Source organism: Branchiostoma floridae, chromosome 9 (genome assembly GCF_000003815.2).
Source record: "Branchiostoma floridae strain S238N-H82 chromosome 9, Bfl_VNyyK, whole genome shotgun sequence".
NCBI classification, from domain to species: domain Eukaryota; kingdom Metazoa; phylum Chordata; class Leptocardii; order Amphioxiformes; family Branchiostomatidae; genus Branchiostoma; species Branchiostoma floridae.
In genome coordinates this window covers 23,737,000-23,764,688 of record NC_049987.1, presented here as the reverse complement: position 1 = coordinate 23,764,688, position 27,689 = coordinate 23,737,000, and the positions used below count along the sequence as shown (strand labels likewise).

Genomic DNA, 27,689 nt, shown 5'->3' with positions numbered 1-27,689 from the left:
CGGTTTCTAGGTTATTGTTCGATTTCTTCGGGTTCATGATTATGGAATCATAGGCAGAATCGAGATGGCATAGAGTCTGCCCCACAAGCAGCTGTGATTCCCCTGGCTATTTATGAGATACTCCATTATTCGCCAGATGAATCCCTCGCTATCACTTCAAATTCTACACACCGTTAATTTTCATAGACGGTTCCTGTACCGTGAAATGCTCGGCCGAGTTCCGGACTCGAAGATTGATATACTTTCCAGTTTTCTGCTCTTGACGAAGTCAGATAATTAAGAATGCTTAATAACTTCGCAAATTAAATTTGAGACAATTGAGCATGATTAAGTGATCTTATATCTGCAGTTAAGTAGTCGTCAATCTTTATAACATCTTTACAAACAGCTCTACGTCCACTTAAACATGACGATATCTTTTCTTGATCTTTAAAGTCGTTTACGCATACATTACAGAGGAAGCATCGATTTGCAATTGCGCCATTTTATCTCAAAGTGTTACACTTACGAACAAACCTAACTATCACTTTACCCTTAACTTAACTTAACGAACAACGTAACGTCCACTTAAATATGACGATATCTTTACCTGATCGTTTAAGCTGCTTAAACATAGTACGCTAAAAATTGATTTGCGAGTTTTACACTTACAGACTAAAACCTAGCCAACCCTTAACTTTGGTCTTTTCTCCATACGATGCCCCAAAGCGCAGGAAGCATGATAGATGAGAGAATGTATAGTCCTTGTGGTAATTACATTAGGCGTGGCACAGCGGGTGCACCTCGCGCGGGCCTGACACATTACCCGGTGACTTCCTGACAGCGGCCCGCATTACAGGCACAAAGTGGGATAAACAAGTCTGCAGCGCGCCTGACGCTCCGGGCTCTGCCGTGTGTGTGTGGTTATTAAAGAGCCGGACCTGCCGCCTCACCAGCCACTTCTTCAGGCAGTCTGCGCACAGAACCCGTGACGCGAGGAGAGAGAGAGACTGTGTATGTAAGAGACTCGGCATATCGCTCTGTCATTATGGACTGATGACATCTCAGAGTAGAGAGATGGAACTACGGCGGACGGAGTGGGCGGTTCTCGTCATATTGGTTGTACTGTCGCGTTTGGTTAGAGGTAAGGAGCTTATTTATTATTGCCGTACACGTTATATGAAGATCGTGGACACTTGTCACAAGCACGGACAGATTTATCGGATGTATGTGCTGTTTCTAAATGAAACTGACGTGTGCGGAATCTATCGTTAATAACTTGAGGCACGGCGTTTAGAAACCGTTAGAAACCGTACGGTGTGAATAATTTCACCCATTTAGCAAATAACTGGATAACTAGGCTCTCTTTTCACAGCTGTGCGTCAGTGTTTGATCTATGAGATCCGTTAGGTATGTCACAAGATTTTGCCGACTCAGCTGAATTTCGACTTGCCTATTTGTAATGCTTGAAGTAGAGTGTAAGCTCTTCATCAACAGTATTTCAATAGGAGTGTATTCCTATATCCATATAAGCATGAATACATGTTGTATCAAGTTAAAATCAACCATGACATCATTAACAGCATATGGTACGTCTTTGAGAATAGAAAGATTAGTCTCGTTTGAAGAACTCGGCGCCTTTGTATGATTTGATCACGCCCAAATCCATGTCTTGAATATTACAACAAAGCGCTCTCGCCCCGTGTACGCTTTTATTAGTCCTTTCATCCAGGTTTCCATCAAGAATTTTCTTATCAAAGCTGTGCGCCGAAATGCGATAGACCAAATATGTCCCGACCGTATCATGGCAGGTTCGGGCGCTGTTATCACTTTTCCGATAACAGCAACAATATGGAGGGGACACAGTCCGATAGCTGCCGCCAAAATCACAGGGCTACAAAGTCCCCTGCATATATGAGAATCAATACATAAATACAATTTCCTGAATCTTCATATAGACGTCTTCATAAAAACGACAATACGCTATGATAACAAAGGACTGATCGTAGATGTTGTAAGATATGTCCCGCATTCTGAAACATGTTGATGGTACATTTTATTATGTATCTGTGAGTACGTCTTCTTTAAAAGCAGATATTGCGCCGTGATATCTATAATTGCCCCCTCGGATGGTTGGAAACACTGGAATAACCTAATTATGTACTCTGATGTCTTATCAAACAATGTTCGAGAGACTTCAGAGCAGCCATTTTGTTTAATCCGATTCAGTTACTGCAAAATTGAAGCTAATGATTTCGCTTTTAAAACAACGTCTGCTAAATAATGATTAGAATATCAATCTCATTACCAACGATGTGTAACTAAGGTTCTTAGCTCACAATGTCCCCAAAAGGCTAACACAGATAAATACACGCTTTTGTATTAGAAAAAAATACTGAAATTCATGATTAGTATAACCTGATTGTAACATGATAGTACAGTTATACTAATCTTAGACTGCATTTCTTAGCTGATAGGATTTTTTGTTCTTTGTAGTTAAACGTACTAAAGTCACTGTATTTTTTTAATGAAGCGTATATTTTCAAGTTTATACATGTGTCGGTGACTACAAGGCTAAGGAAGACATGCACATATTACGGTAACTGTGGGAACTCCGTTTATTGTTCACAATGCCCATTTAACACCACGGCAGACAGAGGAGTCACTCACAGCGGAACGGTGGGGCCCAAAGGTGCCAGATTTCAAAAATAGAAAGGGCAGAGATGCATCCTCCTTAATAAAAAACGTCTTCACGCCGCGCTGTGTTTCATTCAGACTTACTCCTTTGCGGTGAATCAAAGACTTAAGCTATTTGAGGTATTACTTCTCCATTTCCCCTGTGCTGTTGTAAGGCTTTCCGAAGTGTGACTACCACAAATTCAATTCGTGCTCGGTAGCCCTCCCAGTTCACCGGTTTGCCCGTACACTTAATCGGTGGTAATCCTTTTCGTGACGAGTAATGGAGCGAAATGCTGTCTATTACCACAGTGCATTCCACCCCGTATTCTTAGACAATTACCTGGGTGTAATGCGCTTTCTGGTGACCAGACGATGCTATTTCAGTCTTTGGTAGTTCTCTGTACTAATCTACCTACTTGATCTTAGTGGGTGTTGGTTTCGCTGCTTGTCAGTAGGGAGGGGAGTCCGGAGCTCAATCAATAAAGAACTGCCAAAGGGAAGCTATTTGCCCGCCGGGTTCTTTTACTCTTCGGCGAAGCTTAATGTGGTAAGATTGGATTTCCTTAAGGTTTATAAGCTTACAGGGTTTCTATGAGTGCTTACACTTACCAATTACTCCCTTCAGGTACAGAATTTCTATTTTATTCTATACTCCAGGCAAGGCCAAGTGCTTTCTACATGCTGCAAATCCCACGTTAAGCTGGTTTCAGGCACCGTGGCACTAGACGGCGATAGCGCTGCGACCTTACTGCGACTTAAGGCGTGGCCACATAGGTCGTGCGATTGTCGTACGATTTTGATGCAATAGGGTTTTCAAGCATGCCGTGGCAAAACCATCCACCGACATGGATTCAAAATCGCATTTTGTGTACCAAGACAGTTGTAAATTTGCAGGAGATGTACATCTTTGTCTTCCCAAATACCCCAAGTTAGCGACGATCGCACGACCTGTGTGACTGCGGTGTGTCAATGTTAGGTCTCATGGAGGTCGCAGGAAGGTCGCCAAACAAGTTGAATGGGCTATAAGCCAGGGTAAAGTGCATTCTGGTTGCCACAAATCCCACGTGTAGCTTTCTAATTAATGTGTACTTTTAAGTATATAGTCTTCATATTGCCGCACGTCATGCATCATTATAGGATGAAGAGTTACTGGTCCAATTACTCTGTCGTTTATTGAACTCCACCTTGTTCCAACATCCTGGAAAAGATCGTTGATTCAGATTGTCCAAAACGAACGTGTAAATATCCCATTGTATACGCGAGGAAGTAATATTGTGCTACGTTTATGAAGGTTAGACATCAACGTAGAAAATAGTTAAAAGTAATTCACTCTCTACAACATCCATGACTCCTTGACAGTTACTAGAATATTACTCATCCTTGTGACGCTGAAGAAGAGTAATAGGTGTCAGACTAAACGCTCCGGAGTGAAGTTTTGCTTTTCCACCAGTTGCCCCCCTTATCTAAAGCTCTCAGCAGATTCCAGGAATTGCTGGGCAAGTGGATGATGTCTGAAAGGCTGTCTTTCGATATATCTGCAAATAACGATCATGTCAGAAATTTTCAGGCTTCGCTTGTCCCAGGCATTTAAAGCCCTTAGCAGATTCCGCGGCAATAAAAAAAAAGTGGATGATTTTGTGTTATTTTCTAGTCCAACACGATGTCTGGACGGTTGTCTCTCGATATACCTGAATATTTCGATCATGTTTGTGAGAGGATTTTCCACGCTTCGCTTGTCCTTGGCACTAGAGGCCCTTAGCAGGTTCCGAGACAACCCCGGATAAGCGAAGAATGATGTATGAAAGATAGTTTATTGACATATCTGCAAATTTCGTGTCAGAATTTTCAGGCTTTGCTTGTCCCAGTCATTTAAAGCCCTTAGCAGATTCCGCGGCAATCCCAGAAGACTCCGATGATGTCAGAACTGGTAAGCTCCTGGATGAGTCGGAAGCAGAAAGGATCTGTGACGGCAATAAACTCGATCGTCCCGAACAGATCATGACTGACGGTTCCCATCCCACCGCTTGATTGCATCTCACGCAGTTCAAGTGAAGTATTGACAACAAAACTGAGGTCTTCAGACATCTCCCATTGCGAATCCAGCCCACAGGCCTTCATGTTGTCACCCTCCCACATTTCTTGCCAACTTGGTCCATCTAATGGCAGGGTATTATCGGGCCTGACGTTTAAATCACGGCGCGCAGCACATTGCACGGACTGTCCGGTCAAAGCTCCGAGGAAATTTCCCTCTCTGGCCTGCAGGAAATTGGCTGCCTGTCAATCAAGTCGCCCTGAGTGTTACCGCGCTGACACCATTTCTCAGGGGGTCCAACAATAGCTGAGCGGGGTTGAAATGAGATACATGTACGGAACAGAAACCACTGATATCAAGCTAGATCGGTCTTTTACAACGACGCGAGCTTAGCGGTGAATAGGGGTGGGTACCGGTACGGTGAACCGGTACAAAACCGGTTTTTCTTATTAGACCGGTCCGGAAAAACTGGACCTGAAAAAATTCGGTGGACCGGATGTTGGACCTGTTGGGAAATTATCAGATTATATGATCAGATAATCACACATTTTGGGGCTTACCGGTCGAGGAAAATAACAAGAGCGAAGTAGAGTAGAGTCTATGGTCATTTCTACCAAGTTTTACAGTCGATTGAGACGGGTAGCCTTGTAGGATTTTAAAACGCTAGTGGGAGTAGAATGCTTCACAAAACAGCTGTCTTTGTGGCGATAATGGACCATTGTTTTGAGTATCGTCCATTCACAGGTTTTCACATACTAAATCAGGTTCAGGTTCGGACCTGGACCTGATCCTCTGGACCTGAACCTGACCTGGACCTGAATTTTCTGTACCGGTACCCACCCCTACACGTGGTGAAATGTTGTATTGGCCTGAAGGATAACAACATTACAAGCATACTCATTGGATATAGAGATACATGTAATATGTAATTCTATGTTTATTGTAAATTTTTGCCCAGGGACAAATCGAACATGTAAAGGGACACATAAATGGTGGACAAAAATATCACCTGTGTCTACTCTTGTCTGAAAGCTAACTTTAAATTCTAAGTAAGTGAATCTGGCTTCTTTTCCTAAGAAAGTGGAAGACTCGGCGATTTTATAAGTGGAGAATAACTTTCTTTAAGTATGTAAAGGGGATTTCGAAGTAAGTAAGAATGTACGTATTTTGGATACAACCCAAAAGAGGTGTTGAAAATGTACAAATTGAACCAAACGCCACTTAGACAACCGTTGGCTACCAAATGACACCAGTGAGACGGCGCCTTAAAATAATATAAACCCATTGTAACTGCCTAAACTGTGCAAAACACACCATTTAGTGATGTTAAGAGCAGGACAGCTGTCTTTAAGTCTGTCGACGGGGAGAGAGTAGTCAGGGATTTGGATACAACCCAGAGGAGGTGCTGAGTATGTTCAAACTTGGCCAAAAGCCACCTAAACTGTTGACTACCAACTGTTATCAGCAGGACAGCGCCTTAAAAGGATGCAAACCCCGCGGAACTGCTTAAATTGTACAAAACACACCATTTAGACAAACCACCAGACTTCAGACTTGTTACGCCTTACCAAATCGTCTGAGAGTCTGAGAAAATAATATTCTTGCCGCCCTGGGATGATATCATTAGGAAAATACGACTGCACTTAAATGATGATATGCCCCGTGGAATTGCTTAAAATGTATAAAATATAACACGTAGACAAACTTTGACTACGAGCCTTGCCTTACAGAGACAGTCTGTCTGAGTGGCGAGATGATATTCTAAAAGTAATCGCACCAACTCGCACATACAGAAAATTGGCCAACGCAATAAAGTTTAGTTGTTAACAGATAGCAGAAGCAATATCTCAAATCACAGACAACATGTCAGCTGCAAAGTCTATTTAATGAAAATAGCAATATTGCCAGAGCTGTCCGATCTTCGTTTTGATAGTTCGCTAATGGATTAGAAACTACGTTTTTATTAAAAGTCATATACAGCGTTATTGACGTGATGAAAATTTCTAATCACTCTTAGTTTAGTGACGTGGAGACAGTTTTCACTCCAGATTATCACTGTACATGTTCGTTCAGGCAATGACATACCGATCATTTCACTTGAGACGACTGTCTAAGACTTGTTGGTAAGCGCTTTACAAGTGTGTGCGTAAGGCCCCCTTTCTACTAGACGGGGATCGCGCTGCGCTCTCACTGCGACGTAAGTACGACATGTGTAACTTTAACTTTAACACTTAGTATATAGTACAAAACGTAAAAGTTTGACTGAGACGACAACAAAATACACAATGTGTAAACGAGATTCGATTCTTTTCTATAAGATTCGTAGAGCGATATGTCAGAGCGCGGCGAGAGCGACGTCTTAGTGGAAAGGGGGTATCAAAATCAGCTTTATGTAGGCGTGTTAGGATGCACGACCTGCCACATTCTATCAAACCCGCGGGTAGGAGTGGGGTTGTGGCGTAGGCAAAATGCCAGACGACGCATTGTATCAAATACAATTATCAGACATGATTATATCTCCAGGACATGAACGCACAGCCGACTTTTCGATGACCGTCTGTCATGATGGCCTTCCTCCTGGCAACACTGGCTTTACAATTGTGTGCGAAAACGCCAGTTGTATGTACTAGTGTTAAGATATCCCAGTGGGTCGGAGTGAGATTGTGGTGTAACTGCCTTCTTATTCATTTATTGAGATGACTGTCAGAATGAAATCTGAGAGGTGTGGGCAACAGGATCAGTATATCTTTTACAAGACCGACACCTCAAGAGTACCTATAAAGTTAAAAACAAAATTATAAGAAATAAGCGCAAATAAATACTAGAGGTAGCTTGATACATTCACGTATTAACCTTTGTGTTTTCGATCCCTACCAGTATGCCAGCTATCATAAGGATCCGTCCACAGCTTCTTGAGTACTGCTGTTACGTGTATATACAGACCCTGACCTCTCACTGCAAATATTGTTGTCGATGATATGATGTTAATATATACTCCATTTTTAGATGATATGTAAGTTGTCCTACACCATGTACATATAAATGTTCTTTTTTAATATGTATTGTTTATGTGTTTGTCAGCAGGGCTAGCCCTTTGTAATAGCCATAGGCTAGTTGGGCAGCCCTGGCTGTGTGTTCGTTGCAGCCAAACCAATAAATAAAAAAAACAGGCGCACGCACAGACAAACTCGCAAACATAACCTTTTTGGCGAAGGTAACTAGACTTAGTCACGATTAATTGTGAATAAAGTGTTTTTGATCTTTTTAGGACACCAGCTACGTATTTGTAGTAGTATGATATATTGACCGTCCCCCTCAGGCTGCGGGTAGGAGTGGGATGGTGGTGTATAGATACAGTGTCAGCTGGAAGCCGTAACGACAGAGGGAAAATCAAACAGCAGACATGGTGTCAACGTCTTGCAACCGCCAATCCTAGCGCACCGCATGTAAGAAGAAAGCTGCTAGTAGGCCCATTTTCAGACTTAACCCTCGACTTTCCCGATCCCTACCAGTCTGCCAACTATCATTAGGATCCGTCCACAGCGTCATGGGTACTGCTGTTACAGACACGCACAAACACGCAAACATAACCTTCCTGGTGAAGGCAACTAGACTTAATATTAATTGTGAACAAAGTGTTTTTAATTTTTCAGACACCAGCTACGTATTTGTAGTAGTATGATATATTGACCGCCCCCCTCAGCCCGCGGGTAGGAGTGGGATTGTGGTGTGAAGATACGATGTCAGCTGGACGCCGTAACGACAGAAGGAAAATCAAAGACCAGACATGGTGTCAGCATGTTCTCATAACCACCGGACACAAAATCAATGGCGAACAGCAGGTAAAATTGTGCAAAACGTTCTCCCGGACAGGCGCATAAATCATCGCAGGACAAATCCCAGGCTGGGTTCACATGTCGCAGGGGAGGTTTATGGGTTTATTGGTTTATTAAGGTAACTCCAATGCAACAGTGTTGCGGGAGGATCTAAGGTCTAAGGCAAGGTAAAACCAAACTCCTAGCTGTCACATGTAAAATGTGACACCTACTCCAGAAGTAACAATACACACAAAGATTTACAGCACAATATAACATAAAACATCTCATAGTTACAATAACATTGGTATGCAAATTCCCATTACTTATTTGATTTCACTTATGATTTGGAGTTATATTAGGATTAACGTTGTACAATTGATTTGCCTGATCTTGTTTTAGTTAAATTGCGTTGTTCTTTGTCGATTCTTGCTAAGTTACCATTTATTTGTTTTTTATTTGATTTTATATTGTCATTGATTATTGTTATGTATGTACGGGGTTTCCCCCAGGGATCCGACCAGGCGACATGTAGCCCTGGATAAATAAATAAATAAACAAACAAACAAACAATCGATGAACCGCATGTGTCATATCCTAACATAAAAAAAAACACATGTGCCACATATACCTCTTGTTCTATTTGGCTACCTTTTGCAAATGTTTCATTAGCTGTTGCTTAAACGTCTTGAATGTGGTCACAGTTTGTAACTCATGTGTTAATCGGTTCTGTTCGGATATGGTTCCATATGTAAGAGACTTTTTGCATTTTGCGACTTGCAGTCGCAAAATGCCTTCTGGTCAGTGTAGTCGCCGTTGTGATGTTGAGATGAACGGACCTGTTCAATCCATGCCAAACATTTGTATACCTGTTAAAACAGGCATTTCTTCAACATGTTCGCACTAGCGCAGTGGCAGGGGGGCAGGAGGGGTCCGCGCAAAGCGTAACGGGTAATTAGGCCAAGCGGGTTCATTCGAACTGTGACCACTGCAGAGGACGGACGTCCCCGGAGCTTCGTAAACAAGCCAAAAATGGCTGCCTCCGGAGGATATCGTGTTCTTCTAGTGCTGTTTCAGGCCACCAACAGCCATTTTCCGGTCATCTTCGTGTCCCCACAAAACACAAGGTATGTGTAGACTTTGTTAACAGTGTAATTCATTTGCAATGGGTAACGTTAACGTCAGTACCCCGACGGAAATATAAGAGCCACCGCGCGCTCCCAAACCAACAGTGGTCGGAAGCTACATGACATACTGCAGATGATATGGGGAATCCTACTACAAGCAACTACTGTTCGGTGCACATGTGTGGGGGGCGTAGCGATATACTGTAGTTCTTTTCGTTGCAACTAGTATGTGTCGGTGAATGTGCATAAATTTTTCGCTCGGCAATCGGCAGCTAAGGGGGAGGGGGGCGATATATATCCCCGGGTCATAGACTTGTGGGTTGTTGTTCAATTTTGTATCGGCACACGAACATAGAAAGTGCTCACAGTACAATTCGAAATTACGATAAGAATTCGTAACTACAGTTGTGTAATTTTGTGCGATTGTGTCACTATTGTGGATATCACTCATAGTTCGAGTAGTTCACGTTGTCATTTGAATTGAATATAATATAAACTTACCTTGAAACCGGCTGCACATGGATTGATGGAATGCCCATTTTAAAACCTTTTTTTGTTTTATGATCCACAGAATGTACATTACTTCTACCAGTCCTTGCTTCATCTACAGAGTTATCAGTATCACCAAACAAAGATGCTGTTGAAGTCTCATGTTTGCTACACAAGGGTAAATGGCATGCATTGTATTTGTCAAAGAATTATTTTTTTTAAGCAACCAACATAGAGGTGAACATCAAGAGTTTATTTCATCACATACATTCACTGAATAAATCTTTCTGAAATGACTGATAAAGCAGCTACATGTATGTTACTTGCCAGCCCTGCTGGGCATGAGCAAACCTGTCTAAGCATGTGCTTACTTTATACTTGGTGGTACATGTATATCCTTTATTACATTGTACTTTTTGTAGACAAACATGTTGTGTGCATGTTACCAAAAACTGCTGAAACAATTTAGGATTTTTCGGGTTGACTGAATTGACAGTGAAGGAGGATTAATCCACTGTATTATGTACCATTTGATGTAATGTTGCACAGCACTCAGTCTCTGCATTGAAGATTACCTGTATTTTGAATGTTGTTGTCTTGTATCTATGCAGAACTGAGTAGATGGTGTCATTGCTTGGAAATGAATATGTATAATAGTCTTTAATGTCCACATGTTGCCCTTAGGTTCTAATACTCATTCCAAGCATAGATATTAAATACACGAATGAACAATTGTCCAGTATTGTACTTACCTGTGTGATTTGCCCTGAAGTAAGTTGTGATCATGTGTGTGTTCTATGAACTTTGCTATTGTCAAGTCAGGTTATTATATGCTTCTTCAAGGATTGTTGTGTAGAGGTTCTAATGGACTTTGGCTGTACAGAATGTAGCTTCAGGAAGACTGTAGCTGTAGATTGCATACAGATCATATGTATATTTTGTATATTGTTCACATTCATCGAGTGATACAGGTTTGCCAAAAGTCCATTTCTTACAACAGTTCACCATTATGTATTCCTGTATGCCTTGATCACATTGTGAAATAGACAGCAGTTTTGTGATGGGAGTATATAGCTTGTAGTGCAGTATCGGCTAAAGATGACATGTAGAGTGGATTGTAGTTTGCGCTTCTGCGCAGAATCCTGCTTTACCTTTTAACTTTGTGCAAAGAGCCAATCATAACACATCTATGAAAGAAGATGATGGAAAAAATTTCATGTATCTTTAACGTTTAGTTATATTTGTTGACAGCCAGTGTTGGACACATGAAGTTGCAAGAAATATGTATTTGAAATACTAATAGTCAACAAAGCTACAACACTTTTTGTCTTGTGTGATATTCAATGATAATAAAAACTTGAATATAAGAAGAACTTGGAGTTGGAGAAATTCTTTTCAACAAGAGAATGACTTTGCCTAACCCTAAGACTGTAGAATATAAATTTGTATAACTTGCATTTGAAATACTGGGAGTCAACATATTATAACTTATGACCACTGGAAATGGTAAAATGCTAAACTATAGGAGTGGGAACATTACTAGTAGATATCTGGGACACAGCAGTGAACTGTCATGTTTACACTAGGACACATATGAAACTTACATTCACAAGTACAAATGGAGCTAAATTTATTATAACCCAGCATTGCAGAATTTGTCTCAGACATTTCCTACTCCTAGTGTCATGAAAGTATCTGAATCCAATCCCAGGGTCTGCATTGAAACCTCCACTCTCTGACTCCTACAGTTACTGCACTGCTCGGTTGTTGACATCAAACTAAGTCAGGAAGAAGAATCATGTTCTGTTAGGTAAAGCAACAAAAAAATTGACAAATTAATGCAAGTGGATTGATGTAACTTATAATGTAACTACACAAAATTTATGCATGTGGTTGTCCACTCCCATTTACTAGTACTAGTAGTAGTAGTACATGTACTGTCATGTAATGGAATGTTGCATTCCATCTGGAACAGAGCCAATGTATTCCAAGAAGCAATAGTCCTTGTTGTTTACAACGCTATCTGAATTTTTCACACAAGTTTTCTCGGAAGGAAACTGGCGACTACGATAGGTACAATTTTTTAGCCCCCTCCCCATTTTGCCGCGATGTAAAATCTTGTACCATAGTTTTCTGCCGGTTTTATTCACAATTATGATGAAGCCTAAAATCCCCATGATACCCAATTTGGTTCCAGTCGGATTTTGATATTTTTGTGTTACCATAGAATCGATCAATAAGGAAGGAATCCCCGAAACTTTCGTACATGAAAACAATAACACGTTGCTTCGTAACCCGGCCGCCATCTTGGATTTCACGGCGGGCCCCGCTTGCCTCGCCGAGTTTGACCGCTTCTAGTGGCTTAACTATTGGTGGTTCAATGTGGTTCAACTTGAGTTTTGAGAAGTTAAAGACACAGACTTTACGCTGAGATAAAAAATTTGCAATGAACCACGCTGTAAAATTGAAAACTAGACCCCTGAAAACTACGTAAAATGGGCAAACTCCAAGGGCCTTCTATAAGCATGCAGAGGGTCGCAAACATTTCGACGAGAAAATCGGCAAGTTAACACGTACCTGGTCACAAGAATCTCTCTCCAACGATGAAGACATATCTCTGTAACAGTTTGGTAGAACTCTGGTCTTTCAAAACAAGACCAATTGTGAGAAAATACACAAAACTGAGGAGTAACAAATAACGCGCCTTACGGAGCATTTACAAAGTACCAGCTACGTGATTGGATAAGCCCGTCCCTGGAGGGTTCACGAGGGTTCACGTGATACCCCCCCACCTCCTCCTGCGCAGTGGTAAAGTTTACGCATTCTAAACCAATGCACCCGGTTCGAATCCAGGGAGGTAGATTTTTTTCAACTTTTTTTTCTTTTTTACATCCATTAAAATACTAATTTTTACATCCATTTGGCCACACCAATTTATTTCTTTGGTTAACGGATTCGCCGCTTCGTTTTTTTGCCGAATAGAAATAAAGATTAAAAAAAAAAAACTTAAAAATGCCCCGCAACAGAGCTCACTCAAAAACAGGCAATGTGTAGTGAAATTTGCTGCAGTTCACGCAAAATTTAACAGGTGGCGTCTAGATATGCTGCAGTTCAGGCACATATGTGAATCTCTCCATGCGCCAATATCAGGTTTAGTTACTCTGTTCTATTTATATGACATTCTAATAGCTAGAAAAAAACGTTCACACACGCAAACATTGGCAAAATGCCAGCTTTTTTAAAAGCACTTGTTTTAACACTTTTGTGATTGGTTTATCTGTTCTAAAGTTTTCCGTGGTCCTAGGATTGAAGCAAAATGATGCCCACAAACTGTAAGGTGCGTGTCTATATTTCAATTCGACAGCCGGTGCAATATAATTTTAAGGCATTAATTTACCTTATAATTCATCTATGTTTTATCTCCTAGTTTATATCTATAGTGTATCTGCTACCAATTTATATACCCGTTGTCAGAGAGTACAATAAATCACGTTTATCTTACCACACCGTCATATTTGTGGTTTATATTGCTAATTACTTTCGTGGCTTTGCCTATACATATCCGTGCGTTTTGGATAACAATGCGATATATCATAGATGTATGCACAGAAGAAGATTACATACAGAAATTTATTTTTAAGCAATGAAAAATAATACACACTTGTTTGTTAAATCTTTCCAAAATTCAACAATGAATCAGATTTTGTTTGCCGTCAGTTGTGATACCTTCTCCAAATGTTTGAACGTAATTTAAAGTCTGTTTGTCTGATGATATTCTTAGACATTGTCTTCTTGTATGTTGCCTTATTATTTTCTGATATAGTTTTGCATACTAGTACTAGTATGTATCTGCACAGCCAGTAAAACCACCCTTCGGCGTAACACACCAACTTCTGTATCTGTATCTGTATAGAAGGTATAACCACCCCTCGGCGTAACACACCAGCTTCTGTATCTGTATCTGTATAGAAGGTATAACCACCCCTCGGCGTAACACACCAGCTTCTGTATCTGTATCTGTATAGAAGGTATAACCACCCCTCGGCGTAACACACCAGCTTCTGTATCTGTATCTGTATAGAAGGTATAACCACCCCTCGGCGTAACACACCAGCTTCTGTATCTGTATCTGTATAGAAGGTATGACCACCCCTCGGCGTAACACGCCAGCTTCTGTATCTGTATCTGTATAGAAGGTATAACCATCCCTCGTTGTAACACACCAGCTTCTGTATCTGTATCTGCACAACCAGTAAAACCACCCTTCGGCGTAACACACCAGCTTCTGCATCTGTATCTGTATAGCCGGTATAACCGCCCTTCGGCGTAACACACTAGCTTCTGCATCTGCATGTGTATAGCCTGTATAGCTGTCCTTCGGTGTATTACACCACCTTTCACATGTACGAACGATCTTTCTATGTGAAAGCTATCTAGGGACTAAATCTATCTAGTGAGCTGAGGCTGCCCCTATATGGTACTTTGTGGCTACGAGTTCCGCTTACCTCGTTCCCACATTCGCATGCCAACCATCAATTCTTCCTTCGTGCCCTACTATAGCAGAAACCGTATATTTGTCATCCCCCTTTGTGTACAGATGCCAGTTCAGACGTTTTCAGAGATGAAACAGCTCTGTTTGTCCTCATCTGTGAGACACAGCCCAAATACTTGGCCACTAATCAAATTTCGTATCTGCATTTGTGTCTATATAGCCACTCTTCGGAGCGGCTGGTTATATCATTGGACTCCGTTCCAACCATCAATTCTCAAGTCGTGTCCTACTATAGTGGAAATAGAATATGGATCACCCCCTTGTGTACATAACATGTCAGTTCAGACGCTTTCAGAGATGAAACTTTTATCAGTTGCACTAAATCTGTTGAGTGATGCTGTCCCTGAAGTACTTCCTGGCTACGAGTTCAACTTACTCCGTCCCCACCTGCTAACCAGAGTCCTATATTTCCTTCCTGGCCTACTGTACTGGAAATACAATATGCATCATCTCCCTTGTACATATGTCAGTTCAGACTCTTTCAGAGATGAAAATTTTATTAGTTGTACTGAATCTGCTGTGAGTGATGCTGTCCCTGAAGTACTTTCTGGCTACAGGTTCCACTTACTCCGTCCCCACGTACTAACCACTGATCCTTCCTTTCTGTCCTACTGTAGTGGAAATAGAACATGCATCATCCCCCTGTGTACATAACATGTCAGTTCAGACGCTTTCGGAGATGAAAATTTTATCACCAGTCCTTCTAGAAAACAAATTTTGAAGCTACAGTAGCGGCTGATTATATCAAACTGAATAACCAGTCACACAAAACCATTCCACATCTAGCTGTCGTCACTGTAAAAGATATCCAGTGAGGATGTCCCTACAGTACTTTGCGACAACGATTCCCAATCATTCCGTTCCTTCAACCATCAATCCTCCTTTCGTGTCCTACTATGGTGGAAATAGAATATGCATCACCCCCCTTAGCCTGGTTACCAAACCCCTGCCCGATCACAAGTATCTATCGTGCAGAGGTCTGGCCAGATGACATAGGAACTGTTCTTAATTTTGCCCCTTCTAGAGGGCAAAAAAACTCCACCAATAGAACAGCAGCATGATCAGCAGGAGGTAATTACACCCTACCATGATTGGTTAGAGACCCCCAACTGCATTTTTTGAATCCATAACAGCTAGTGACCACTAAGTACCTGATTCGCTACTGTGATAGCCTGCTGACCAACTGTGGTGTATTGTAGCTGGCTACCTGTGGTGTGAGTTGTCATCAATCCTAGGTTCTCCTCCCTCTGATCAAGGGCCTTCGAGAACCTTTCTACAGCCATCCTGCCAGACCCCAACACGAAAGATATCTGAGGTTGGGGTATGGTATCCAGGTTACACCCCCCTGTGTACAGATGCCAGCTCAGACGCCTCCAAAGATGAAACTTTTATCCTCAGTCCTTCTATCCCCATCTCCTACAGCCGCCTGGGAGGATGGGCTGCCCATTTTCTCTGATCCCAGCTGTTTTTAGACTGGACATGACACCGTCACCACACATGGGGACAATGAATGCAGGTCTTTAATGAGCATGCATGAATGAAGACCTTTATTGTACATACATACCCACTGGGTTCAGTACAGGTCACAATAGATGATACAACACTGGAATATGAGCATGAATCACGTTCTGTGTGTTCTCATCTGTAAGATCTTGTCCAAATACTTGATCACGAATCAGCAACGTCATACACCAGATTCTGTATTTGTATCTTATAGTATATATCTGGAATAACTTCCAGTTCAGATGCTTTCAGAGATGATAGTTTTATCAGTTTTACCCCAAACGCCATCTCTTACATCCGTCTGTAGAAGGAGTCGCCCATTTTCTTTGATCGCAGCTGTTTTTAGACTGGACAGGACACCGTCACTGCACATGGGGACAATAAATGCAGGCCTTTTATGAGCATGAATCACGTTCCGTGTGGCCTCATCTCACTGTAGGATCTTGTCCAAATACTTGATCACGAATCAGCAAGTTCATACACCAGATGCTGTATTTGTATCTAATAGTATATATCTGGAATAACTTCCAGTTCAGACGCTTTCAGAGATGAAACTTTTATCAGTTGTACCTCTATCTCCATATCTAACGTCCGTCTGGTAGGATAAGTCGCCCCTTTTTCTATGATCCCAGGCCGGACACGTCACCGTCATTGCACAGGAGGACAATAAATGCAGGTCATTAATGAGCCTAGCCAGATGGTTCCCGCCACCTCCGGCCTCGCCCCAACTTATCCGAGCAGTAATACTGCGGGATGTGACGCTGGGACGTCAGGTGTGACGCCGGGACGTCAGGTTTAGGATGCGCCGGGCCGTAAATACGTGAAGCGATCGACACTGACAGTAAATCCCAGGGTTAATACATTTTTCACGCGACCCAAGGGTGGAGAAATATCTGTCATGGAAGTTGCAATGAAATTCAAACAGATTATTACAGTGGTGTGAAATTGTCGCTCCGGTAGTAAAATAATACAATATGATGTTATGAGCAGTGTTTATTCAAGCATATCCAGTTGTCAGGAGAAAAATAGCCAAATCTAATTAGCGAAAATCTCTGGAGGCGACAGGTTTGGTTTCTAACTCAGGTGTGGATCGCTCCAAGGCCTCCATGGACACCCCCTGGCAAAGCACATTTGCTGGGACGTTTGAATTGCATGAAGAAAAAGTTCGCGACCCCAATTATGACAGAAGCCATTGATTTATTCCCGGAAGACGATTCGCAGTCTGGCGCGCTCGTCAGTAGGGAAAAGCCAATTCAATGGCACTGGTTTCATATCGTAAAGGTTACCGACCCGTGTCACCATACAAATATTTATTGCAGTATGGCGGAAGGATCCTCACTTGCTATCATATATCTTGCAGAAAGTCTTTGCAATATTTATAGGCAATACGTCAAACAGAAAGTTCCATATGGAACAGTGCATGTACGTTCCTGCATTATGTTATCTGATCTGGACGACAAGTTATCTTTTGTACTTAAATAAGTCTTTATCTCTAACGATATCATTTACACGTTGCCAATAGACGCCAACGTTGCAACATTTGTGTCATACAGTTGCTGATGGTCTGTGAGTTTGGATCAGATCACTGGCAGAGAGAATCGGAACAATCGTAAACTGACCTTAGCTGTCCTAAAGAAGTTCAGAACTAATTTGCTTCAGCACAACGTATCTGACCTGCCTTATCAACCATTACAGACAATGATCTGCTTTCTATTAATACGTAAATATGGTATACTATTCAAAATATTAGATGAGGTCATATGTACATGTATGATATCTAACCTATATTGCGGCGACAATGTACAATCATTGTAAGTTGGAGCCTGCGATTTCCGAAAACGTTTCTGTGTTATCGAAAGTGACTAGTATATCGGGATAACTACTAGTCCGGGATAACTCCTAAATCCAGTTCACGCAGTGTTTTACCCTGTACGCCCGTTATTAAAGCAACTAGATATGATTTTAGAAACGGTCATACGTTTCAGGTAGCATCCAATTCCGTTCGACAGTGACAGTGAATAAGATCTACCGTGCAACAGATTTAGCCAAAAAATAACTTTGAATTGATCTGTGGCGATAAGCACACATTTTTGATGTTTCAGCGAAAGGGAACCAAAGCTAGACAAAGTCAAGACAAAATACATAGTAACGAGTGAACTTGTTCCAACGTTTTTTAGTCCAATATCTAATGTTGTTAATTAACTCTTTCAAGCAGTCATTCACTCATTACTGCATTCTATTTCCCATAGTTCACGCCGTGTCTTACCGGGTCCGTCCGGAGTCCCTGGCCGTACGGGAGGGACAGACGGCAACGCTGCGATGTGCCTTCCTCGGACTGACGTCACAGAGCGTTGTCTTCTGGGAAGGGCCGCCCAACTTTGCCGTCATCTCCACAGGACGAGAGGTCGACCCGCGGTACCCTAGGCACAGGATCATCGGAGATCCCGAGAGAGGAGAGTACCACTTAGAGATCAAAGATGTGAACATCAGGGAGGAAGGAGGCTACAGATGCAGCACTCTTGGTCTTACCGAAAAGGCTGAAGTAACTTTGAACGTTGTGGGTATGCACTCTACCTCACTTTTATTACATGGTAATACACATACTCATATTGACCGTCACGAAAGAGAAAGATATTACCTCACTTTTATTAAATCGTGATACACACTCATATTTACCGTTACAAAAGAGACACATATTGTTTTTACTCCATTTCTTTCTCTTGACACATTGATTAGTAGTAAAGTAATAAACACCCCATATTGTTCTATTACATGATGTAGCAAGTGGCAGGACAGAGTTGTAGGGATGGTCACCGTATACAGGTATATGTAGGTGTAATACTGCAAATGCATTTAAGTGTGCGGGGATTTAATTTCGCAGTAGCGGGAATATGACTTTTTGCGGTGGGTTTAAGTTCGCGGTAGCACCATGCACTGTAGTCTCATACTGCCATGGAAAATGTTCGCGGAGGATTTAGATTCGCGGTTAAGTGGCCACCACAAACACCGCGAAATAAAACCGCCGCGAACGTTTTGCATTTAAAGTATGCTAGGCTAGACCATGCGAAGGCAAATATATATTTACTTGCAACTGTTGACTTTGTACAAATAACTTTTCTTGTTACATCAGCGCTCGACGTATTTACAAGCCATGCACCTGTCAGTTTTGCTCTTGGCAAGTTGCCAACAAAGGATAGAAGGCGTCTGAAATGATACCCGTTATCGTAAACTATAAGGCAGAGAGTATTGGGCTGTCTGTTATCATCAATTTCATGACGTTTCAGCTCGAACCAGAAATATGAAGAAATAAAGGGTGAATGTCTACAATGATCATGTGAACTGGCGCACAGGGTAATGGTAAACACAGAGGCTGTCTGTGGTGATCAGCTTCATCACGTTTATACACAGGAGGGGAGCACATCGGTGTTGTCTGCAGAGATAATCGGGATCATACATTTACGCTACTTACGGAGAATAGGGGATCGCTCTTGTCTAATGTCATCAGTGTAATCATGTTTATTCCTAAGTTGGGACCGCAAAGGACGGCGGTTATCTGAAATATTCATCACCGCCGTGTTTTTGACGTAGGTTGTCCCGCTTTCACTGGGGCGGCGACCTAAATTGGTTCTATCAAACCCTTGACAACAAAATAGGAACATTATGCAAAAATTGAAAAAGCGTGTATGAAAAGACTAAAAAAAACGTAAAATAATGTTGTGCTAAACTTTGTTAAGCAATGTGTCAAAATTTAGGCCACTTCCTTATTGAAATAAGGATGTTAATGATATATATTCATATCATTTATATGTAATGATTTAAATATCTGTCAAAAATCAACGTCATTACCCTGATATCCCTGTAGCTCAACTGGTAGCATGCCTCCTAGTTCCAATCATTTAGCAATCGGGACTCTGGTTCAATCATGGGTAGGTATATTGACATGACCTAACACTGTGGTCCTTTGTTCGAGAACACCCCATTCATACAGAATCACCGAGATATCTGGTAGATTGGGGGTTGAAAATCAGCGAGAGGTATCGGTGTACGGTAGCACCGTGGTACCGTGCGGTATGACAATCAGCGACACAGATCGGAGATGATCGCCCCGTAACTTGGCGTAAGCTGATGATATTTAGGTAACCAGGCGCACGATTCGTGACCCTACTGATAGCTGGAGGTCACACAACAGTCAACATGGCGGCTGGTTCGGAGGGTCTAGGACCAGGAAACTCTCTTCCAACTTTCAAGCATATTTAATCCACGTCAACCAGTTCAACAGGTAGGTCTTATAACGTTAATCATGAGGCTTTGGTTTTCAATTTGATAATAATCAATGAGGTATGGAATAATTGTAGTTTGAAAACCCGAGGCAGGATCCGGACCGGTAGGACCAAGGATAAACTTCATGCCATGGCATGGCTAAATGTTGTGCGGGCAAAATATTGTAAGCCTCAGAGTACAGGTTTGTGGTCACTATGCCGTCATTCCTGACTTGTGTCTACTACTTCTACTGCTGTCTAAGTATCACAGCTGGTAAAACTGAGGCTGTGAACAGCGGCACAACCAGATGCTCTGTGACGTTTTGGTCAAAAAAATTATGATGTTCATGGGGGATAAAATTTTTTGTAAATAATGCACAATAAATGTTTAAAATGTTTGACATAAAGCAACGATTTGCACTTCACAAATTCAAACAAACCTAACGTTACTAGTAGAGTTAGAGTTGACTGGCTTAAGCTACAGTGATTTTGAAGATTTTGCAGGAGAGGCCATTCACCACTCGCACACTTCCCATAATTCGCTACGCCAGGGTTCCGGATATGGATGTTACCACCGTTGCTCAGGGTGCGAAACCAGGGTGGAATCAGCTAAAACCTTCAGTACGAGGGCGACGAAGTATCTAAAGTAATTAATGAGTTCTCCGGCAAATCTAGTACTTCTATTATTAGGACTGAGAGCTTTGTTATCAGAGGTATAAACTAGCCAGCACGCGGCTACACGTCTCCACTGTGGCTGTTACTTGGTTTCGCCCGATGACCTCACGGGTCACGACTTGCGTTTCGTCTGCAGCCTTTGTACTTTGTTGTCAGCAAGTGATTAAACCATGTCCTGTGCACTGTAACTATATTTGCCAGACAACTCATTAGTTTACTAGTATATGCTTTGCCACCCACGTACTGAAGGTTTTATAGCTGGTTCCATCCTGGCTTCGCACCCTGAGCAACAGTGCCGTAACATCCATATCTGGAACCCTGGCGTAGCGAATTATGGTGTGCAAGTGGTGAATTCATTTCAAACACTCATTCCAGTCTGTAACTGTTTTAACTTTTATCAAAAGTTTAGACTTTGCTTGATAAAGTAATGAAAAAACACAGGGCATCCTTTGATCAATATGGTGTTGCATACAAACAAACAAAATGTATGTTGAGTGAACATTATATGTCTAATCATACTTGCATATGCAATATAGGAGGCAAATTCTGCTCTCATTTAAATATAAATGCTGTTGTCAGTCTATAGACCGTACCACTTACTATGTAGAAAATTACAGGTAACCATCAATGGTTTCTTTATTTTCCCACAACACCTATATATACCAAGGGGGTCATGAGTTGGTTTTACGAAAGATGCACCACAACATTGGTATTGGTTGATGGCTCTGAAGAAATTATAGCCATGGGTGAGATTCCACCTCTAATCAAAGCAGCTGATATCAAGAATTGAAAGAGCAGCAAAAAATTCAATTCAGTTCTCAGAATTATAGTTTTGTAAGAGAAACCAGCTAGCCAGGCCCTATGCAGATCAAGTCAGATCGCTACTGTCACTGTTTTTATATTCCGTCACATAACGTTACAGGTGGTTTCGAACCTACACTTGTAAAATCACTACTAGGGGTGGGTACCGTTACAGAAATTTTAGTCCAGGTTCGGTTCAGGTCCAGAGGATCAGGTCCTCAAGATTTTTTCAGGTCCGTTTTTTTCAGACCAGTCCAAGAAGAAATTGCTATCTTACACAAACCAAACCACAGATCAAACCAGAAAAACTATTAGAGATATGCTCATTGTCTCTAAGTTGATGGCTGTTGTAACATTCATCATTTCATCGTTTTATGGGCGTGCATATGATCTCCAAGCAGATTCACGGTGGTGTAATATAAGGTTAATGACCTGCCCCGAGGTGTATACGGTGCCATAATTCATGGCCTGTTCCTATAACCACTGAATGTAGCGACGTTCATGAGCTGATTATAGGAATAGGCCATGAATTATAGTACCATATACACAGAAGGAAAGCGGGTCATTAAGTTTATTATCATATAGACATTGTCCGATACCTAGCCGTGAGACTCCAGAGGACGCATTCGCTTGTTACATAATATGGTCTAGTAGCCCATAGACGAGAGCCAGATTTTGTTTATCCGGCGGCCATTTATCTTTTTGGTTGGGCCGGACTGCTGCTCTCCCTGCCTTCCAAACCTCCTTACTTGTGTGGCTAAAAATGGCAATAGAATCCCACCACCATGTATCTCTTTGTACAAACACATCTTCAAACTGCCGCCATTTTGTGCATCCGCAGTATTTGCTGGCTCCTGTTCTAAGAGTTTTAAAATCTTCTACTCACACAAAGCATGAACAATACTGAGAACGAGACCTACGCCTGTATTTTTTGGACCAATGGGAACCCTGGAAAAAGCGGGTAGTATATGGGATATTAATGACCTGGGTTATGGAGAGTCTCCTGATTGGTCCACGCCTCCTGGCTTTATGATAATATACATGTAGTATGAAACCCACTGTAAGGGCCAATGGTCTCAATTTGGCAAGCTAACCTTTTTGGCCGGCTTTGATAGTATAATCATATAGCCAGGCGCCGTGGACCAATCAGAAGGCTCCCTTTCCCCCATAAACCAGGTGGTTATGAGACCATACCCACCTGCTTTTTCCAAGGTTCCCATTGGTCCAAAAATACTGGCATAGGTCTCGTTCACAGAGTGCTGTAGCTAGAGTACATGATTTGTCAGTAGAAGATTTTACAACCCTTGGAACAGAGCCACAATGAGTGAACAAAATGGCGGCAGTTCGGACGCGTTTGTAGTACATATAGATAGATCCCAAACTGTAAACGCAAGGTGCAGGGAGTGTTGGTGAGATTTTATCGCCAAGCTACATAGGTAAGACGTTTCGAAAGGTAGGGAGAGCAAGAATCCACCCCGGCCAGCAAGAAAAAGGGCCGGACGAACACACTGGATCTCGTCTATGGGCTAACGTTACAATGTATGTAATGTAATGCGCTCTTCGGAGTCTTCATGTCTAGATATATGACAATTTCTATATGATAATAAAGTTAATGACCCGCTTTCCTACTCCGACTCGGTCGCTTCATTCGTTGGTTATAGGAACCGCCATGAATTATGGCACCGTATACACCTCAGGGCAGGTCATTTATCGTACATTACGCCGCCGTATGATATGGACCGAATCTCCAACTTGAAGATGGACATTAGGTGCATACTCCTGTGGGAATGTTTACCAGTACAGGTACTGGTTACAGTACCCAGAAAATCATGTTGGTAGAGTCACGTAGACTGGTCCAAAATACTGGATATCAATATGCATCTATATACCAATTACTCTACCTGCTCATGAATAGACTTACACTTAACTTAAGTACAAACTTTTTTCTTATTATGTTACCAAAAGCATGGTATTCCTACCACAAAGATAAAACTTAGCACTGCAAAAAGATCGAAACATTTGAATATAAGCATTGAAATCAGGACCATCTTTGTTTTGAGATTCTCCATACATACAGACATCCATTAAGCACATGTTCTCAGCATATGATACATGAAGCCTAGATAACATTTTGTTCACTGTTTATTCCTGTCCCTGCCCTCAATGAAAGCCACAGTTTACCTTGTGAACTTGTTCAGGTAAACATCTGGACCTGTACCTATAAACCTCTGTGACTGATTACTAAGTAATGTACTTGTACCGGTGCCTGAGCCAATCCCAACTTACTGGTCACTAATGTAATTCTATAACATGCAGGAACAAGCTTCTTAAACTCAATTTCACAGTAAAAATCAGGAATACTAGATTTAGTGTAGATATCTGATAACTGATAAGGTATCCCTTTTGCCTGAAATACTGGGTGCGTTATGTACTCAGGTCAGGTCTATTCGATTGTATGGTGGGTAAATATCTGATCTGCCTGCATCAATGTAATCCCCCCCCCCAAAGAAAAATTAAAAAGCTGCTGCAAAAATAAGCAAATTGCTACAAATTGCAAGAAGATCGAATGACAAAGACAGTACCAAAGTCAAAGTAGTTGCAAATGAACAAACATGAAGAATCTATTGTTCAGTGTACTGTATACCATTCTTTAGTTTTAGATATCCATAGAATACCAAGTCTTCATGACCATGTTGATTTCATAGTGAAGTCAAGTTTTTTGTACCAAGCCATAAATTTGACAATAACTATCAATATGATTACTTTATCAAGCAGAAGTAGATCAAAATACACTGACTATAATCCTTTTTAATAACTTGCTAGTCATACGCATTATTATGCACCTTTGTGCCCATTCAATGAAATACGAGTGTGTATATGTATCATGTGCGTTTATCTATATACAGTGTGCATGTTTTTGTGTAAATAAGGCCTAGGAAAAAAAATGTTGTGTTTCCTGTTTCCCTACCTACCCTAAAAAAACCTGCCGACCCTAGACTTTTTTGGGGGGTGGGCAGTGGAGTCACATAGCTTCCACTTAGAATTTTTAATCAGCCTGCTTCCTATTGAAGTAAAACACTGCTTGTCCTGTCTAATGAAGGATGAATGTATCTATCACGCACAGAATTAAAGTTTGACATTAAAAGACAAGTGTCCGCATGCATTTCAGTTTACTTTGTTCAACTGTATTGAAATATGTATCACTAGAGTTTTGGCCAGCCTAAAAAAAGAATACAAGAAAAAAAAAAGATAATCCCTACCTACCGACCCTAATTTTTTCAGGGCTGAAACAGGAAACACAACATTTTTTTTCCTAGGCCTAAGAGTGTGTGCACATGCACATGCTTGTGCGTGTTTGTGTGAATATGTGTGTCATTGTGTGTGGCTATGTGAGTGTGTGCATGTGTATGTGCACGAATGTGTGTGTGTGTGTGTGTCTGAGAGTGTATCTGTGTCTGTACGTGTATGTGTGTGAGTGAGTTAGTGTATCTGTGTGTGCGCACATGTGCGTGTATGTGTGTGTGCGTCTGTGAGTGTGTGGCTGGCTGGGTGAGTGTGTGTATGTATGTGTGCATGTGTGTGTGTTTGCATGTGTGTGTGTCAGTGTGTTTGTGTGTATGTGTGTGTGTGTCTGCATGTGTGTGTGTTTGCATATATGTGTGAACGTGTTTGTGTGTGTGTCTGTGAGTGTGTTTGTGCGTGCATGTGCATGTCTGCATGTCTGTGTGTGAACAGGGGTGTGTGTGTGTCAGTGTGTTTGTGTGTGTGTGTGTTTGTGAGTGTGTGTGTTTGTGCATACGTGTGTGTGTGTGTGTGTGTATGTGTGCCTGTGTGTGTTTGGGTGTGTTTGTGAGTGTGTATTTGTGCATGTGTGTGTTCATGTGTGTGTGCACAGGTGTGTGTGTGTTTGTGAGTGTGTTTGTGCGTGCATGTGCACATGTGTGTGCGAATGCGTGTTTGTGTCAGTGTGTTTGTGAGTGTGTGTGTGTGTTCGTGCGTGTTTGTGTGAGTATGTGTGTTTGTGCGTGCTTGTGTTCATGTGTGTGCAAATGTGTGTTTGTGTGTTTGTGTGTGTGTGTGTGTGTTCGATGAATCACAGGACAATGTCAAAAGCTTAAGTTACGACTGCCTACAGTACAGACGAAAATTGATACATCTCAGTAGTGTATTTACACTGGCAGGTCTTTGTTGTTGTCATAGATCACAGATACTAATTCTAATCTGATACATTTTATGTCTACCATAAGCTCCAAGAATAATGTAATACAGTCAGCTCTGTTACACCACATTCATGTCTATGACAACTGAATCATGTCCATCACAACTGATATACATTTTTGTGTTGCACATGCTATAGGTGCTGATGATACTCAACCCAGTCAGGCCACCAGTGTCTTATCTGTACACATGGGATGACAGCAGACGAGAAGCTGATTATGCAGTAATGGATTAACCTGTTTCTGCATGGAGGAGTCATCCATGAACACCAGCCAGGTCCTACTTTAGAAAAAAATGTGGAGGTGCAGTCTGTACTGTAGAAAGTTAAGCAACTGGTATAAGTGTATATAGATTAAACAATATGCAGTGTGATGTGTCTGTAATTGTTAGAATGCCATTATTAATAAATCAGATTCAGATGCTCTTTGGATTGCAGATACAAAATACCTCACGTATCACCATTAATGCAATGTTGTGAGAAACTATTTTGCATATCAATTACAGTAACTTGCATTATATACCATAAATATATATGCTGTCAGTAATCGTACTTGTCCATTTAAGCATGACTGATTGAAAAGGGAGCAGTAACTTTCTGATGTTCTGTTCCTTTGAACAGCCTTAGAATGCAAGGCAACTATAGGGAAGGATAGAATCATTATACTATTTATGGATCTGTGTGTTTCAGATACTCTGTCAAAAATAGGTATATGAGCAGTTTCTGATGAATTGATTTTGAAACCCAGCGTAACATGTTTATAGTGCAGTGCTTTTCACCATGTACACACATGTATGAGGTCACTGTCAACGTACATTTGTAAGATGTATGTGATGAGGCCTAGTGTGTCAGTCTTGCTATGCAATATTGCCACTCACATGATGATAGTGGTAACAAGAACAGGGAATTGATGGTTAAGAAGCTTTTATTTTGCTTTTGTTTTGTGTGAAGATAATCTGAATAATCTGGATTGATCTATTTTTCCATATCAGTTTCTTACATAACTGCAATTCATGAATTTTCCTTATTTGCAAATGTATACAAAACATAAAGTATTTGCAAGGATGTGCAAGGATTATATCCATTTGTATGAAAAGTGTTGCCTTTTCTTTTACAAGTATTGGATCCCTTTTGTCAAGCTTTACTTTACAATCAAGTCATCATTTAATAAACAGTGGTCTTGATAAACACTGTGAGTCATCAGCTTTATGAGTCCATAGTTTTAGGGCAGGTAAGCAGTCATCATCAAGATTCCTTATTTAAGGATGAATCAGGTTGGTTAACTTACCATGGTGATGTAAGGGCTCAAAACAAAGCCACCACATGCGTAGTTTTGAAGTTTGACAGTTTTTGCATAAGTGACACTGAATGAACTGACATTACAAATTACTTTAAAGTGTTGTTTTAATGTGATGTCTCTTCTAATCAACAAAACGTTTGGTATATTCAGGGAGGTTATATTTTTACTTAGTCTTTGTGTGTGTGTGTGTGTAAAGAAGATAACGGCTGGCTGGATTGGTTTCATACTTGATAGGTATAAGTTTACGAATTCATACTTGATA

The 27,689-nt window shown here is 41.3% G+C and overlaps 1 protein-coding gene and 2 long non-coding RNA genes across 3 annotated transcripts in view; all 3 read left to right on the top strand.

Annotated features, from left to right (window-relative positions):
- The first annotated feature begins 822 nt into the window (after window positions 1-822).
- Window positions 823-27,689, top strand: part of LOC118422362 (hemicentin-1-like) — a 46,606-nt gene continuing 19,739 nt past the window's right edge. Inside the window, exons 1-2 of the mRNA XM_035829881.1 lie at window positions 823-1,123; window positions 18,426-18,737. Of these exons, the coding sequence (XP_035685774.1) occupies window positions 1,036-1,123; window positions 18,426-18,737 (400 nt within the window). The 5' untranslated portion in view covers window positions 823-1,035. The remainder of the gene's footprint in view (window positions 1,124-18,425; window positions 18,738-27,689) is intronic.
- LOC118422763 lies at window positions 9,425-10,855 on the top strand. Its single transcript, XR_004831959.1, has 2 exons — window positions 9,425-9,632; window positions 10,204-10,855. It is a non-coding gene; the product is annotated as an uncharacterized LOC118422763 (long non-coding RNA).
- On the top strand, window positions 20,209-27,239 carry LOC118422762. Its single transcript, XR_004831958.1, has 2 exons — window positions 20,209-20,455; window positions 26,269-27,239. It is a non-coding gene; the product is annotated as an uncharacterized LOC118422762 (long non-coding RNA).